Source organism: Artemia franciscana, chromosome 11 (genome assembly GCF_032884065.1).
Source record: "Artemia franciscana chromosome 11, ASM3288406v1, whole genome shotgun sequence".
Classification (NCBI taxonomy): Eukaryota; Metazoa; Arthropoda; class Branchiopoda; order Anostraca; family Artemiidae; genus Artemia; species Artemia franciscana.
The window spans coordinates 39499485-39515428 of NC_088873.1; the positions used below are offsets into that span (position 1 = coordinate 39499485).

At 34.6% G+C, this 15944-nt stretch overlaps 1 protein-coding gene across 1 annotated transcript in view; it reads right to left on the reverse strand.

The window, feature by feature from the left end:
• LOC136033214 (fatty acid amide hydrolase 1-like) overlaps window positions 1-15944 on the reverse strand; it is a 62551-nt gene that overhangs the window by 31662 nt on the left and 14945 nt on the right. The window contains exons 2-5 of the mRNA XM_065713922.1: window positions 15664-15855; window positions 9679-9962; window positions 4811-5058; window positions 1564-1691 (exon numbers count right to left, since the gene is read on the reverse strand). Of these exons, the coding sequence (XP_065569994.1) occupies window positions 1564-1691; window positions 4811-5058; window positions 9679-9962; window positions 15664-15855 (852 nt within the window). The remainder of the gene's footprint in view (window positions 1-1563; window positions 1692-4810; window positions 5059-9678; window positions 9963-15663; window positions 15856-15944) is intronic.

Genomic DNA, 15944 nt, shown 5'->3' on the forward strand with positions numbered 1-15944 from the left:
CCCACGTTCGGGAAGAACCTAGTTCCCCCCTCCCCAATAATTATGACGTTTACAATTATTTTTACGTTTTTCCTTTTATTTTCATTTTATTCACCAGCTTTTCGTTTGATCAAGTCTTGATCAAGTTTCAACAGTCCTAAAGATTCCCCCTTAAACTGATAATTAATGCCAAAATATGAAAAAAATTGTGGGGGGTATACATTAAGCACCAGCAATAAAAAATGCGTCTTGGTTATTTCTTTCAAACAGAATTTGGAGTGGCAAGTTTTTGGTATCAATCCCCATCCCTATAAGCACATTTTGAAAGATAAATATTTTAAATTCTACTGATTTCTAAGTTTTTTAACTTTTTTAATATTTTTTTTTTTTTAGGTTAGACCATTTTTCTGAAGCAAAATAGACTTTTCTTCTAAATAAGTTGACACTGTCACTGTCAAGAAATGTCAACTGGGATTTATTTGGACTAAGAGCTTCGGACAAGAACTTTGTTCGAGCTATATCTATGGCACCACGAACATAAGCAGCACCGTATGGCACCACGAACCTGGTCTCAGCACCGTAGAAAAGACACGATGGAAATACCTCACTGATCTCGACTCGAGATCATAATAATGATCTGATAATAAAGCAGCAAGCGGCCTGGTCTCAGCACCGTAGAGATGGCACGATAGAAATACCTCACTGATCTCGACTCGAGATCATAATAATGATCTGATAATAAAGCAGCAAGCGGCCTGGTTTCAGCACCGTAGAGAAGGCACGATAGAAATACCTCACTGATCTCGACTCGAGAATGGAAGGGCTTGTTATTTTACAATTGGTTTTGCAGCTCCAATTAGTTCATTATCAGCAAATACAAAAGGATTTATAATTCTTGCGTTCGCTTACGCACGTTAATCTTTATTCTCCTTTATCTGTATTCATACTAGTCCCTTGTTTTTCTTTCTATGATCCTCATTGCACTAGTCCAACGCAATTATCAAGTATTTTTATATGATCAGACATTATGTTATTACTAGAAGAGTAAATAAATGTTCCGCAATTGCTGATTCAAAAGTTGCTATCTGCTTGCTCTAATAATTGAAGAACTGAATCCCTAGTGTATTATCTAATTCGTTTAATTACTTTTTATTTACAATTTAAATATTTAGTTAATATTTCTCGAAATAAATGTAATCAAAGCAAAGAAAACAAGAGGAATATAAACGGCCATGGGTCACCCAGGTGCATAACCCCCCCCCCCCCCCAATAGCGTATAAAGAAAAAATACTCGTATGTATTAATTTGCCTGTCATTTTCAGTTAAAACGTCTTGGAACATAAGACAAAAGACTATCTTTTCCTCCCAATAAAATTATTTCGCTTCCAGATTTAGTTAAAACCCTCAACAGATACAATTTGAGTGTTTTTTTTTTTTTTTTTTTTTTTTTTTTTTTAAGAGGAAAAACACCCGGTGCTTTAATAGATTGGAGAGGGCCAAAAGCCTATAAACACTGCAATTAACCCCTTGCCGAAGTGTCTCTAATACTTGTAAGTTTAATCTAGGATTTTAAAAAGCACTTACTTTTTCATTCCAATCGATTACGGGTAATAACGGATCAAGTTCTGATTGAAGTCTATTCCCAAACAAATGACGCGACACACCGATTACTGCATCAACGTCTTTCGCCAGAATACCCGGAACTGAATCAACTGAAGGAAGAAGAAGATGTAATATAAGAATACAGCAAATATAACAGATAAGTTATATAAACCTTTTTTATTTGACCTCTTTCCAGGTGAATTTTAAAATGAAAAAAATTATGTGAGTTCAATGGATGAATAAGTAGAACAATTATGTTAAAAGCACCAAAAAGACGTAAGGTGTCTAATTTATTCTAACAAAACATAAAACTACACTAAATTCTTCAAATTGTTTCATTACAAAATAAATTTTACAATGAACCAATATAAGATTTTAATTCTATAACGAAACAATCTACGTCCCAGTTTATATTTCGCTTGCAAAAAATCTAAATTAATAAAAAAAAAACTCTTTATCAAATTTCGATGGTTCCGAAGGGGTCGATATACGGAACAGATTAAAATACAACTTTTTCCTACTGGAGAAATATCCGGGTCGGTTTTCAAATGAAACAAGTTGCTATATCAACGTTGTTAAATGAACGCATTGATAGAAGATTATAATCGAACTGGTCAACACACGGATTTTAAAGTAAAAATATTCAAGGAAAAAAAACGGTTTCACTTTCATCAAATATCACCTTTTTTCAGTGTTTACAGCTAAACATATTATGATCGAATGCGTTAGATTTATTGAATGTGAATGAGAACAAATAAAACAAAGGTTCTTTTTATTTAAAAGAAAAAATTTCGACAAATTAAGTAAAATAAAACAAATAGTTTTACTTCAAGTACATAACACATAATAGGATCAATAGTTCGGATCAGGCGAGCTTCAATTTTTATTCCGCCTTTCAATAACGACGGTGGGAGGATCAGTAGCTCCGTGATTTACTGTTACTCTGGAAGTTTTGGCCCGAAGTGGGTTAAAAAGGTACTCATGCCTAAACAACGCATAAACTTAGACTTAAGTTTATTTACAAATGTACTCTAACACAAGACCAATTTACGTAGTCTTACAATAGAAACCCATATACATATATTAAATCACTACGACTTGTTATACACCTCCACAAAATAGGGGATGAACGAGTTTCGATGTCAATTTGTCTTGAATTTCACGGGGTCTAGTCTTAGCTTTGACCTGGTTCTGGCGTTCACTGTAGCATCTTGTGGTACGATGTGGCAGCGTTGAGATGAAGCGAGCAACATTTTCCCAAAGAAAATAAGAATTTAGACCCCTACCACCTTTCCATTTCCCACAGATTTGGCCAGATTTTGCTTTAGGTTATGGTCACCAAGTTTTGGTCAAGAAACGACACTTCATTCTGGTGAATCTCCAGATGACAATAATTTAGATATCAACCTCCCCCTCTTCCGCCAGATTGCCCATATACATATATTACCCATATACATATATTAAATCACTACGACTTGTTATACACCTCCACAAAATAGGGGATGAACGAGTTTCGATGTCAATTTGTCTTGAATTTCGCGGGGTCTAGTCTTAGCTTTGACCTGGTTCTGGCGTTCACTGTAGCATCTTGTGGTACGATGTGGCAGCGTTGAGATGAAGCGAGCAACATTTTCCCAAAGAAAATAAGAATTTAGACCCCTACCACCTTTCCATTTCCCACAGATTTGGCCAGATTTTCTTTAGGTTATGGTCACCAAGTTTTGGTCAAGAAACGACACTTCATTCTGGTGAATCTCCAGATGACAATAATTTAGATATCAACCTCCCCCTCTTCCGCCAGATTGCCAGACACAAGAAAATCATGGTTAGGCTACTGACTTTTACCTTCTATTACGTTTGGCTGAGATGTGACAGGCTTTTCTGACAGAAGTAAATAAAAATAAAAAAAAATCCCGAAAACTCCCTCTCTTCCACCATGTACGAGTCAGATTAGAGCAGAAATTGCACGCATATGAACTATCAGAAATATCAGTAAAAATCAGAAATTTCAAGGAATACTTTAAAAGCAAGAATCTAAGACTTCCAGATTGACATTTCTAGAATTATATCCTAGAAAGCTAGAAGAGAAGCAATGCTTTCAACCCTAGGTATCTAAAAGAAAAATTCCATGTTCCACAGCAGTCCGACATTATACGATCCCTAAGAAGTCTGTTTTTGGAGCTAGAAGCTTATTTCACATACATTTTTCTCCTCCTTTCACAATCTCACGCTGTTACGGAGCAACAAACTGCTGATCACGACTGGGGAACAAAAATAAAAGCAACATTATTGCTCCGCAACAAAGTTCTTGAGTGTAAATAAGTAATTCAGTAATGTGTTCTGACCTCTAGGGGTATGATTTTATTAGTATTGTTAAATTTGTTTGTTGAAAGGCTTGTGGTGCCGATTAGGTTGTACTATTGGTTTTATTCATATTTTTTTTCTTTGTCTTGTATTATTTTCTAATTTATTTTTGCCACCCCCCTCGGACAAGTTTTTTACTTCTCGGGGTGGCTGTTATTACTGTTTTTGTTTTGGTTTAATAATAAATATTTTCTCTCTCTCTCTTGGTTATCATAGGGATATAGTTTCAGCCTTGTCAGTAGGAAGCTCTGAGATTTAGGCAGTTAGTCATAAAGACTACACCTTAGAAACAGTTAACAGCCCCCACGAAACCATTTCCAAGGAATGTAAATAAGACTAATTCGCCTCATAATTATTTTTGATTTTTCCATTACTGATAATGCATATACTATAAACACTATAAAATAACACTTATCAAGATAAGGAAAATGGTATAAAATTAACAAATTGTATGGTTATTAAAAAATTACACAATAAATTAATAACTCTATTACTGAAACTCCTGGTATCAGTTACTAATTGTAGAAAGCAATTAAAATCTAATATTTAAGCTAAAAATATATCAACGTCACATAATTTTTGTGAATCATGTACAGCACTCAGATCAAGAACAACTAAGCAAAAGAGAAAAAGGATAAAGAAAGAAGAGGAGATATTGCATGGGGATAGTGACTTAACAATATTGAAAATGTGCAATATTTGACGAGAAATTATAGATTTTCGTTTAATAACAGGTCTGGTCAGATCCTCCCTAGATAGCGTTTGAAGATACAAAAATCAAATTAACCAAATTACGTTTAACAAACATGATCACGTTTTTAGCAAACATTACACAGTGTTTATTAGAATATTTAACAGAACTCACCTCCTAAGATGCCTTTAATTGACTTCTTGAAACCATGGTAGCTTATTCTTCCAGCAGTAGGTTTAATTGATGCCAAACCACAAAAGGCAGCAGGAATTCTCGCACTGCCACCAATATCACTACCTATACCCACGATTGATCCTCCACCACCGATAAGTGACCCCTCACCGCCTGACGAACCACCTGGTGAGCGAGATGGATTGTGCGGGTTACGAGTTTGACCCCATACGGGATTATCACATCCAAAACTAAAATAAGTGAATATGAAAGACACACGTGAGATGAATCATAAGCTGTTGTTTTTGTGTTGTTGTTGTTGTTATTATTTATCATTTTTAACTATAATAACAGAGTCCTAAGTTGATTTTTACTGATAAACTTTACACTTCGGTAACCGGTGTAAAAACCAAGTTTTTGGACGAAATTGTAAAAACAGACTGGATAAGGTTTACTCGTTGTTTACTTAAGTTTTAAAACAGTAAGGAACGGCAACCACAGAGTTTTGGGATTGGGGTAAACGGGAAGGACTGGATGGTCGGAATTTTAAAAAGTAAGTGTAAAGCGGATATTAAGAATTTGGGGAGGTACGCACGTGTAGCCATGCAGCACAGAGAGATTTTTGGAGGGTGGACCACATGCGGGACAGGAGACTAATGTTGAAAGTTATTTTATATGGTTTGCTTTAAGCATTTTCTTTTTTCTTTTTTGTAGCCACGATCCATGTAGCTATAAAGCATTTATAGTATATTGATCATGTCCATGACATTTTGTGTAATTATGTTAGTTTTATGGTATTATGTGCCTTATTATGTTTGTTTTCTTGTTGCATTTGTTGTGTTTTTTCATTGTTATTATTATATACCCTGTTATTTGTGTTAGTAGCATGTGGTATTATTTTGTGGTATTCGTTGTTTTTTGTCACGGTCCAAAGTGGATTTTGTTGCAATAAATATCTATATATCTATCTATTTATCATTCAAAACAGGGAGGATGCACTATCGTCTGATACGCGGCTTAGTTCATTTACGAACTGTCCAGTAAATTGTGATAGTTCTAGTATAAAAAAAACGTCAACTTTCAACAGCGGTCAAATATTAACATATGGGAGGGAGGGGGATCTCAACCAAAAATGAGATATAGTAGCAACAAGATACTTATTCCCCCCCACACCCCTCCCGCCCTAAAAATAGGCCATTGTGAAAGCATGAGTAAACACTATGATTTACATTATAATAACAAGACCTAGTTTGGGTCAAGTTTTCAGGAAAATATCAATCATATGAAATATGATAAAAACATACAAATATATTTCGAATTTAGAGATCATAGAAAACAAAAATTCAGCTTAAAATCTCAGAAAACTACAAAGGTACTTTCCTTGGCCAATATTGGTCACGTTACATAAAGGTTAGCAACAACCCTATTTGGTTATATTCGGCGACCGTTGTTCTAACAGGACTATAGAATGCTAGTAGTCCTAAGATCAGTTTGTGTAGCCCAGAGGAGGGGGGGGAGGTCATACTCGTTTTCTAGTTGGGACTAGGGAAGATATAAATTTGCCTAAAACCAATTTTTTGGAAAGATAGCAAACTTTCCAATAAAAACCCTACTTCTTTTGGTTCTAATAATATTTTAAAGGGGATTTTGTTGGTCAGAATAATACCCTGCACCCTAAACAGGAGCTTAAGTCCCCAATTTGTCAAGGAGATGGATAATTTTTGATTGACCTTATTCACTTGTGGAGGTTGCCTTTGTAAAACACAAATGCTGAAGTTCACAACTTACTTTAAATTTAAAAGTGGCTACTTGGACATTTTAACAGGAACTGGAATTATCTGATAATAATAAAATGATTTTCCAATATCTAATGTTCAAAATAGCACCAATCTGAGAAAAAAAAAACTCCATCGAATTCATCGAACTTTTACTTATAGCCCAGAGCTATATCCCCATATTAGATTATTGGTATTTTTGGTTTATTATTTATTTGGGTATTATTTATTATCCAAAAATTCAATTATTGGAATTTCGAATATAATAATTTTATAGCATTAACAATAATAATAATTTTATGATATCGTAATTCAGACTATTGGAATTATCGAAATTACATTTCAAACCACTAACTGTCATGAACTATTTTATAAATGTGCCTTATCAATTACTATCAAAGACTTGGGTTTATTTCAAGATATGTACAGGCGTCAAGAAACAATTAGTTTCTTATTTACCTGCGTTGATACTAGAAGAAAAGACATCACTTTTTGTTCTACATTTAAATATCTTCTTTTTGGTGTATATCAAACATTTTTCTTTTGCTTAGTTGACACTACCAGCCAATAATAAATAGCTTAAGTATACCTTATTTAATGTTCAATGTAAGGCGTATATATTGACTTACCCGGCGTATTTATTGACTTATCCGGCGTATTTATTGACTTAGCCGGCGTATTCATTGACTTAGCCGGTGTATTTATTGACTTAGGGGGCGTATTTATTGACTTAGCCGGCGTATGTATTGACTTAGCCGGCGTATGTATTGACTTAGCCGGCGTATTTATTGACTTAGTCCATGAGAGCTTAATCCATTGATCCCCAAAGTAGGTACAACCTAGAGGACATTTTAGACACACTAAAAGGACAATGACAATTCTTAAAAAGCACTAATCTTAAAAAAAAAATGGTTAAAAAATACAAAAACTTATAGGGCAGGAGCCAAGTATTTAAACCAAACTCTTATCTATTCATTTGAAAATAAGCATAAAAACTAAAAATCAAGCAATCTTCATTTCTTAATAAACGGATACAATTAATATTTGGAAAATCTGAAACTCTTTCAATCTTGACTTTTCTTCCTTGTTCCTCCTTAAATCTTCTTCTCTAGCCCCCCCCCCCTCTTCCCCGTATAATTATTTCTATTAACACTTTCAGAATCCTTTTCCATACCAAATTAAAGGAATACTGTTTGATTGGATTTCTAAAGAGTGAGCATTTATTTTTACCTACCAAATCTCATTCAAAGTTATATTAATTGCTTTATAAGTAATTAAATAAAAAAAAGTTTTTTAAATGAAAGTAAGGAGCAACATTAAAACTTAAAATGAACAAAAATTACTCCGTATATGAAAGGGGCTTTTCCTCCTCAACGCCTCGCTCTTTACGCTAAAGTTTGACTCTTTCTCTTAACTCTACTTTTTAAAACAGTAAGAAACTTTAGCGAAAAGAGCGGGGCGTTTAGGAGGAAAAGCCCCTTTCATATACGGAGTAATTTTTGTTCGTTTTAAGTTTTAATGTTGCTCCTTACTTTCATTTAATTTTTTTTTGTCGTTTAATTTCTGGACGTTTTTGAATTAATGAATGTAATTACAATTAATCGGAAGATCTTGAGAAAAAAGGAGCGAGGTAGGAGGCCTAGTTGCCCTCCAATTTTTTGACTACTTAAAAAGGCAACTAGAACTTCTAATTTTCTACGAACGTTTTCATTGGTAAAGAATATACGTAACTTATGAGTTAACTTACGAAACGAATTTCTATATTCGTATGTTCTTATTGCGTATATGAGGGGGTTCAACCCCCGTCGATACCTCGCTCTTTGCAATAAAGCTTAAAGTTTGTCCCAATTCCCTAAGAATGACCTCTGAATCACAAAAGCAGTAGAATAAATAGTTGAAATTACTAAAATACTTTAGCGTAAAGAGTGAGGTATTAGGAGGAGGTGAACCCGTCATATGCGTAAAAGTTTTAATGCTGATCCTTACTTTCAGTAGAAAAAACTCTTCATAGTTATTTTTTCATTGTTTTTTCAAATAATGCTAGAAAATCCTGCGCCCCCTTCATTGAAATTTTCTTCTCCCATGAGAAGTTCCTCCATGGGAATATCCTCCCACGTACCCCCCCCCCAAACCAAAGAAAAATCCCCTGGAAACGTCTTTAAACTTCCCAGTAACCATTACTATATGTAAACACAGGTCAAAGTTTGTAACTGCGGGGGAGTAAGTCGTCCCCAAAGACATAGTTATTAGGTTTTTTCGACTATGGTGAATAAAATGGCTATCTCAGAATTTTGATCCGGTGACTTTTGGGAAAAAATGAGCGTCGGAAAATGAACCCCTGAAAAAAAAAACACAAACAAAAAAACAAATAAACACGAATCCGTGATCTGTCTTCTGGCAAAAAATGCGAAATTCCACATTTTTGTAGATAGGAGCTTGAAACTTCTGCAATATGGTTCTCTGATACGCTGAATCTGATGCTATTTTTTCGGTTACTATTGAGCCGGGTCGCTCCTTACTACAGTTCGTTACCACGAACTGTTTGATATTATAGTAGTTTGATATTATAATTTCTTTGAGGTTGCCTCAAAGAAAACACAGGAATTCAATGTACTATAAATCGAATTTACCGCGAATTTACATCACAAACATTAACCAGGAAAACAAAAGCACAGTATCAAAAAATAATCTCAATGATCAGCAACAGCGTTGTGAATAACAATAAATAACAGGCTTTTCAAATACGGCGTTGTTTTTTAGACACATTTTATTATTACTTCATTTCGTTCTTTGTTGGGTTTTTAGCACAGATGCTTCACCATATAATAGACTAGAGAGACATGCTCTTTTTCCCCCATGCTAGCAGTCAAGATTTTCAAAATTAATGTTGTTCTAGGTTTCATCAAAAAATTCAGAATTTTATCAGTCACATGGTGGCTCTTTAAGAGCTCAGTTATTGCCATGATCTTTTAATTTTATCTAAATCAATTCAAATGAATCTATGGATTGTCGTTTATTTTTAGACTAACTATTAGGATTTATACATTTTATATGCAAAATGTAAAATTTATTTAATATCAAGAGTAGAATACACACCTGAGCATGGTTTGAGGTATATTTGTTTTGCAAAACGGCACAGCCCCGAGAGACTTCAAAACAGATACAATGACAGCATCGGCACGACACGGACTATCCAAAAATTTGGCAATGCCGACAGTTGCGTCGTAGCCTGTGACGCCAACATTGTCCTTAAGACTAATAGGCAGTCCATGAAGTGGCTTGCGATCCTCTTTTGGAACGGTATCTAGTTGATTGGCCAATTCATCTGCTTCGTCGATAAATTCAGTAACACAATTCAATGTGGCAGTGACTTCCAAAGCCTAAATAAAGCAAGTATTACGGAGGAAGTTTAGGTGGACACTTTGCGAGTGCTTTCTATAAAACAAAGCAGATGTGCTTAGACTCAGAACAAAGATAGATAGATAGATATTTTTTTTATTTGCAACAATTACATAGATATATATGACAAACCAGTGCACATGCCTGGTGGCATACTTTAGCACTGACAATGTTACAATGTTACACTACGAAAATAAAAACTAGTACTGACAATATTACATACTTCAGCACTTAGAATATTACACTACGAAAATAAAAACTAAGAGGAGGTCACAAAAAAAAAAAAAAAAAAAAAAAGCTGGAGCACTGACAAAATAAAAATAAAACAAAAAATCCCCGCAACACAGTAAACACAAATCACCTAATTATTTTTTATTTATTTAAATATTTGAAAACCCGTCATAGCTTAAATATAAACCCGTCATAGCTCTAATACTCGTACCAATAATTTTGACAAACTTCAACTTTGCGATTATGTTTTGCAATTTTTTAATAAATAGTAAGTTCTTTATTTTTGAAAAGAATATTTTCATCACTGCGTCATTAAATTTTTTTTTAATAATTTTAACAAAAGCTAAGAGCTCATATGGCACTTGTGACAAGGTCGGAAGAGCCAAGAGCTCATTTGGCATGAGCTCTAGCAAAATTCCATGAATCAACAAATTAATTTAAAAGGAAAATCAGAGGCTTAATGCCCGTCGGGATTTAAAATAAGAGCTCTGAGAAACGAGGTCCTTCTAAATATCAAAATTCATCAAGATCCTATCACCCACTTGTAAGTTTAAAACACCTCATTTTCTCTAATTTTTCCACTCCCTTCAGCCCCCCAGAGGGTCGAATCAGGGAAAACTACTTTATCAAGTCAATTTGTACAGGTCCCTGACATTCCAACCAATTTTCATCGTCCTAGCACGTCCAGAAGCACCGAACTTACCAAAGCACTGGACTCCCCCTAACTCCCCCAAAGAGAGCAGATCCAGTACGGTTACGTCAATCACGTATCTACGACATTTGCTTATTCTACCCAACAAGTTTCATCCCGATCTATCCACTCTAAGCGTTTTCCAAGATTTCCGGTTTCCCCCTTCAACTCCACCCAATGTCACCAGATCTGATCGGGATTGAATCTAAGAGCTCTGAGACATGAGTTCCTTCTAAATATCAAATTTGATTAAGATCCGGTCAACAGTTCTTAAGTTAAAAATTTTTCATTTTTTCTAATTTTTCCGAATTAACACACCCTCCAACTATCCCAAAGAGAGCGGATTCAGTCCCGTTATATCAATCACGTATCTAGGACTTGTGCTTATTTTTCCCACCAAGTTTCATCCTGATCTCTCCACTCTAAGCGTTTTCCAAGATTTCCGGTTCCCCTCCCCCCAACTCCCCAATTGACAATGGATCTGGTCGGGATTTAAAAAAGTAGATGTGAGCTATGAGGCCCTTCTAAATATGATATTTATCAAGATCCGGTCACCTGTTTGTAAGTTAAAAATACGTCGATATTTCAAATTTTTCCGAATTAACATCCCCAACTCCCCGAAAAAAAGCGAAATTCAGTCTCGTTATGTCGATGACGTATCTAGGACTTGTTCTTATGTGATCACAATCTTTGTGATTGTGATCACGTATCTAGGACTTGTGCCACCCAAACTTTTCCCATATGGTCGAATCGGGGAAAAGATTATTCTATTTTAACCTGGTCTGGTCCCTGATATGCCCGCCAAATTTCATCGTCCTAGCTTATCTGGAAGTGCCTAAACTAGCAAAACCGGGACCAACACACCGACTGAATTTGCGATCGCTATATGTCACTTGGTAAATACCAAGGGCCATAAAAACTGTCGCTTGTCGCTATATCATCGCACTGATACTAGAACTGAGTTCCAAATTTTTGACCCAGTATGACGGATGCTGAAACCCGCTCTTGACGTAGGACGAAATTCGCACGAAAAATCTGAACGATGAGTGGTTGGATACTTATGAAATTGGGAATTGATTGAAAGAATTCCAGAGAAATTTGAAGGCAAACTAATGTATAAATAATCATGAGAAATATTAGAAATAGAAATTGTATGAATTTGATCCAAAGAATATATTCCTGAAGTCCCATATAAGTGTAGAACTGAAGATCTCTGCTCAACATTAAAAGAATTTTCATTGCTTTATTCTGGAGTATTTAGAGAGATTTAAATACAGATGGAAAAGTAGAAGCCCAAACAGAAATACAGTAAAGAAAATATGGGTGGACAAAAGAATAATAAATCGATTTTAGAATTTTTTTAGGAAAAAAATAAAGAAGACGTGATGGATACCAATATTTCGGTAAATTTTTAACGATAGTTTTTTCACATGCTTATGAAACGACAAATTTTCATCTAAAATAACACCAAGGTATTTAAAATGGTCAACCCTTTTTATTTCAAGACCATTCAACAAAAGAGAGAATATATTTGAAATTACTGGTCGAGTTCGCGAAAACAATACATATTAGCATTTTTTTCTCGTTATGAGGTAGTAAATTCCTTGAGTACCAAAAAGATACAGCTTGTAACGTGCATTCAAGGTTATGGAAAAGAACTACTAGGTCCCGACGAGAGAAATAAATTACGACATCATCAGCAAACATAATAATTTTACACAGAGGCAATACATTCGGCATATCATTTATAAAAAGAAGAAACATAACAGGCCCAATAACAGAGCCCTGAAGTGCTCCGTAATTAATCTGGAAAGTATCTGAACGAAGATCATGGAATTTATCGATACATTCTAGTCGCCTTCCAGAAAGATAAGAAGTAAAAAATTTTAACAGTTTGGGTTGAAAATCCGTAAGACTTAAGTTTTGTAAGAAGCAAAGAATGATTTATAGGGTCAAACGCCTTAGCGACATCAAGGAAAATTGCCAAAGTATGATGATCACCATCTAATGAATCATTTATCTTCAATAGAAGTTCATGAATTGATAGTTCAGTTGGCTTTCCCTTTATAAATCCATATTGAGTCCATATAATATATAATCCATATAAACAATATCATATAATCCATATAATATCTTATTATCAAATAAATATTTTTGTAGTTGACTATTCGCAATTTTTTCCAAAATTTTACTATAAACTGAAAGCAAAGAAATACCTCTATAATCTGAATAATCAGTTGAATTACCGGCTTTAGGTAATGCTATAACATTTGCTTTTTTTTCTAAAGCTCAGGAAAAATCCCATGTGTAAGTGATATATTAAAAATATGCACCAATAAAGGGGAAACGCTCGACGCTACCTGTTTAACAATTTGAGCTGAAAATCTCCGAAGAAAAACAGTGTTTAAGCTTCATAATAATTTATTTTGTCTCCTGAGGCGCAATCACAAAAAAATTAAAAATTCTTTCCTCATGTTGCTCATTACCTGGAATAATAGGAATAATAAATTCGAAAAATGGGAGAAGTGTAATCATTTGAAAAATGTTTTCCAGTCCACTAAATACTACCTTCTACATACTCTAACACCCATCTTATTTATCCAATCTCAAAATCTTTCTTGGAATGCATATTCACTTCATAGACGAACAATTCCCCCACTCTACGCCTCTCCTCCGTGCAGGTATGAAGTAATAGATTGATAAACTATAAAGTTTGCTTTTAGCAAAACCACGGATCTAACCTATACTAGTCCAAGATCGCTGTTATAGCATTTGACTTTCTGATCCGGGTTTATATTTGGAAGTTTGGTGAATTTGAAGAGTTTGCTGGTTATTGGAACACAAAAAAAAAAAATTCGAAAAAAATATTTCCAGACGCTCTATGAGTCAGTACAGATCAATTCTATTATATTCAGTATCAATCAGGTCTATACTATTCTAGTAAAATTACAAAGATAATTAAAGAGAAACAGAAAGGGAGAGAAAGAGGGGGGGTATAAGCAGAGATAAATAGAAGAGGAGAACAGGCACAAAACTTTTCTATAAGAACGGTCCTTAGCCGATTCTAATACTTTGGATATACGCTTCTAGAAGAAGGATGATCCAAATACATCCAAATAGAAATTGCCTGACAGTTTCAACTTAATGCTCTTCTGTGTTCCTTAGATATATTGTAGGTACGCCCTTTTAACAACTGGGATATATATTATGTCTTTTAATAAGGTAGAAACGTCGTAGAACTTTAGACAGGACTCATTCGATTGGAAACTGAAAGTTCTAGTGCACTTTTTAAAAGTCTAAGGTGATCGGAGGAAACTAACCCCCTATCACACTATTTTTAGCTGACTTTCCAAAAAAATCTAATCAAGATTTGTAGATGACCGTTTTGTTCAAAATAGTTTAGGCGTCAAATAGCCTACCTATGCTTCTGGGGACGACACGACACCCAGTCTTTGGGGCAAGGGCTGTAAATTATGCAAGTTGCCCATTGTTTAAATATAGATCTTATTATTTTGAAAGGAGGAAATGTTTGATCCTGGATGCTAAAAAAGGTTTAGGGTATTAAGATGAAACCTTCCGGAAATGTTAAGGGGATATTGAAAAAAGAGGCCAGCGAGCAGCAGCCCCTGTCCCCTTGCCCTTCGTAGATGTTCCCTCCTCACTGAACACTGATCAAAGCTTTGAGAAAATCCTTTTGTTTATAATAGGTCAAAAGTCCAACAACTACAACTAAAAGTCAATAATGATCACATGAGCCCCATACAGTCCCTGGAGCAAGGGATCTAAATTCATCAAAGCACTAAAAACAAGTTATCTAAATGGAAATGATACAATTTTCAAATACAGAGAATGAGAAAACCATGTGATTTTAGAAAGAAGCTTCCCACCCCCTCCAGGATATGTACTAAACAAGTAAAGAAATTTTTGTAAATCTTATTCAAGTTATTAGTTCTCTTGAAACAGAATCAACAGTACTTCAGGGATTAGTTAGCTATATATCGAAATTACACATACAATTAACAATGCACAAGCCAAGTAATAGCGCCAATACAGAGACTGTAGAACCAAGGACCACAGGCAGGGGAGAGTAATAAGTAACCTTCCCCTCTTTTGGAAAAGAAGTTAAGTTCAAGGAAAAAATTGAGCACTATTCAAAACCAATATGATGCTTTTTATGAGCAAAAGGGGCCTTTTAAATATTTTCCGAAAACTATCAATATCAAAATTTATCCCCCTCCAACAGATTTGTGCAGATGAGACAGAACATTCATAACATTGCCCCTCCCTTTTTTAAACTTTTGCTTTTTATGATATTCCTTAGTCTTGTATTGTTCAATAGTTTACCGTTTTTATTCAAACTTTTGCCCACCCCCCAAAAAACAATAACATAGAACTATCCTTTAGGTGTGCTCAAAGTCCTCCCCTGAAGATTGTGCACCCACTCTTGATAGCAAGGTAAAGTCAATATATATAGGTTTTCATATGCAACCACCGTATCAACAACTTTGTGTGCGTTGTAATAGTTACATCAACAAACATAGGAAAAAAATTATTTTAATATCGGAGTTATTGCTTTTATCTTTATTTTCCCTGTCATAATTGACATTCTCGTTCTATTTCGTCTTGAAATACTTGACCCACTTAATTTTTCATTATTTTGCCATCTGTAATCATTCCTAACTTAAAACACGATTTGAACCAGTCCTACCTATATAAATTACTTTGCAGCATGGAACTTAATTAGCATATTAACAACTCACCTTGTTTCTATAGGCATTCAATACTTGTATAGCTTTTAGGTCGTCATTCTTCAATTTATGTAATAAATCCTCAAAAGATAATGACAAGATTGCAACATATTCTTCAGACTTTCCTGATAATTTTTCGGATAATTCATCTTTCTGTTTTCTGACTCTGATACGTTTTTTCTGAATTTTTTCATCATTGGCAGGCTAATGAAAAGAAATATAAATCACAGTCTATTTATTGATAATAATAATAACGAAAACGAAGACAAATGGAAAAGAAGAGTAAAAGAATT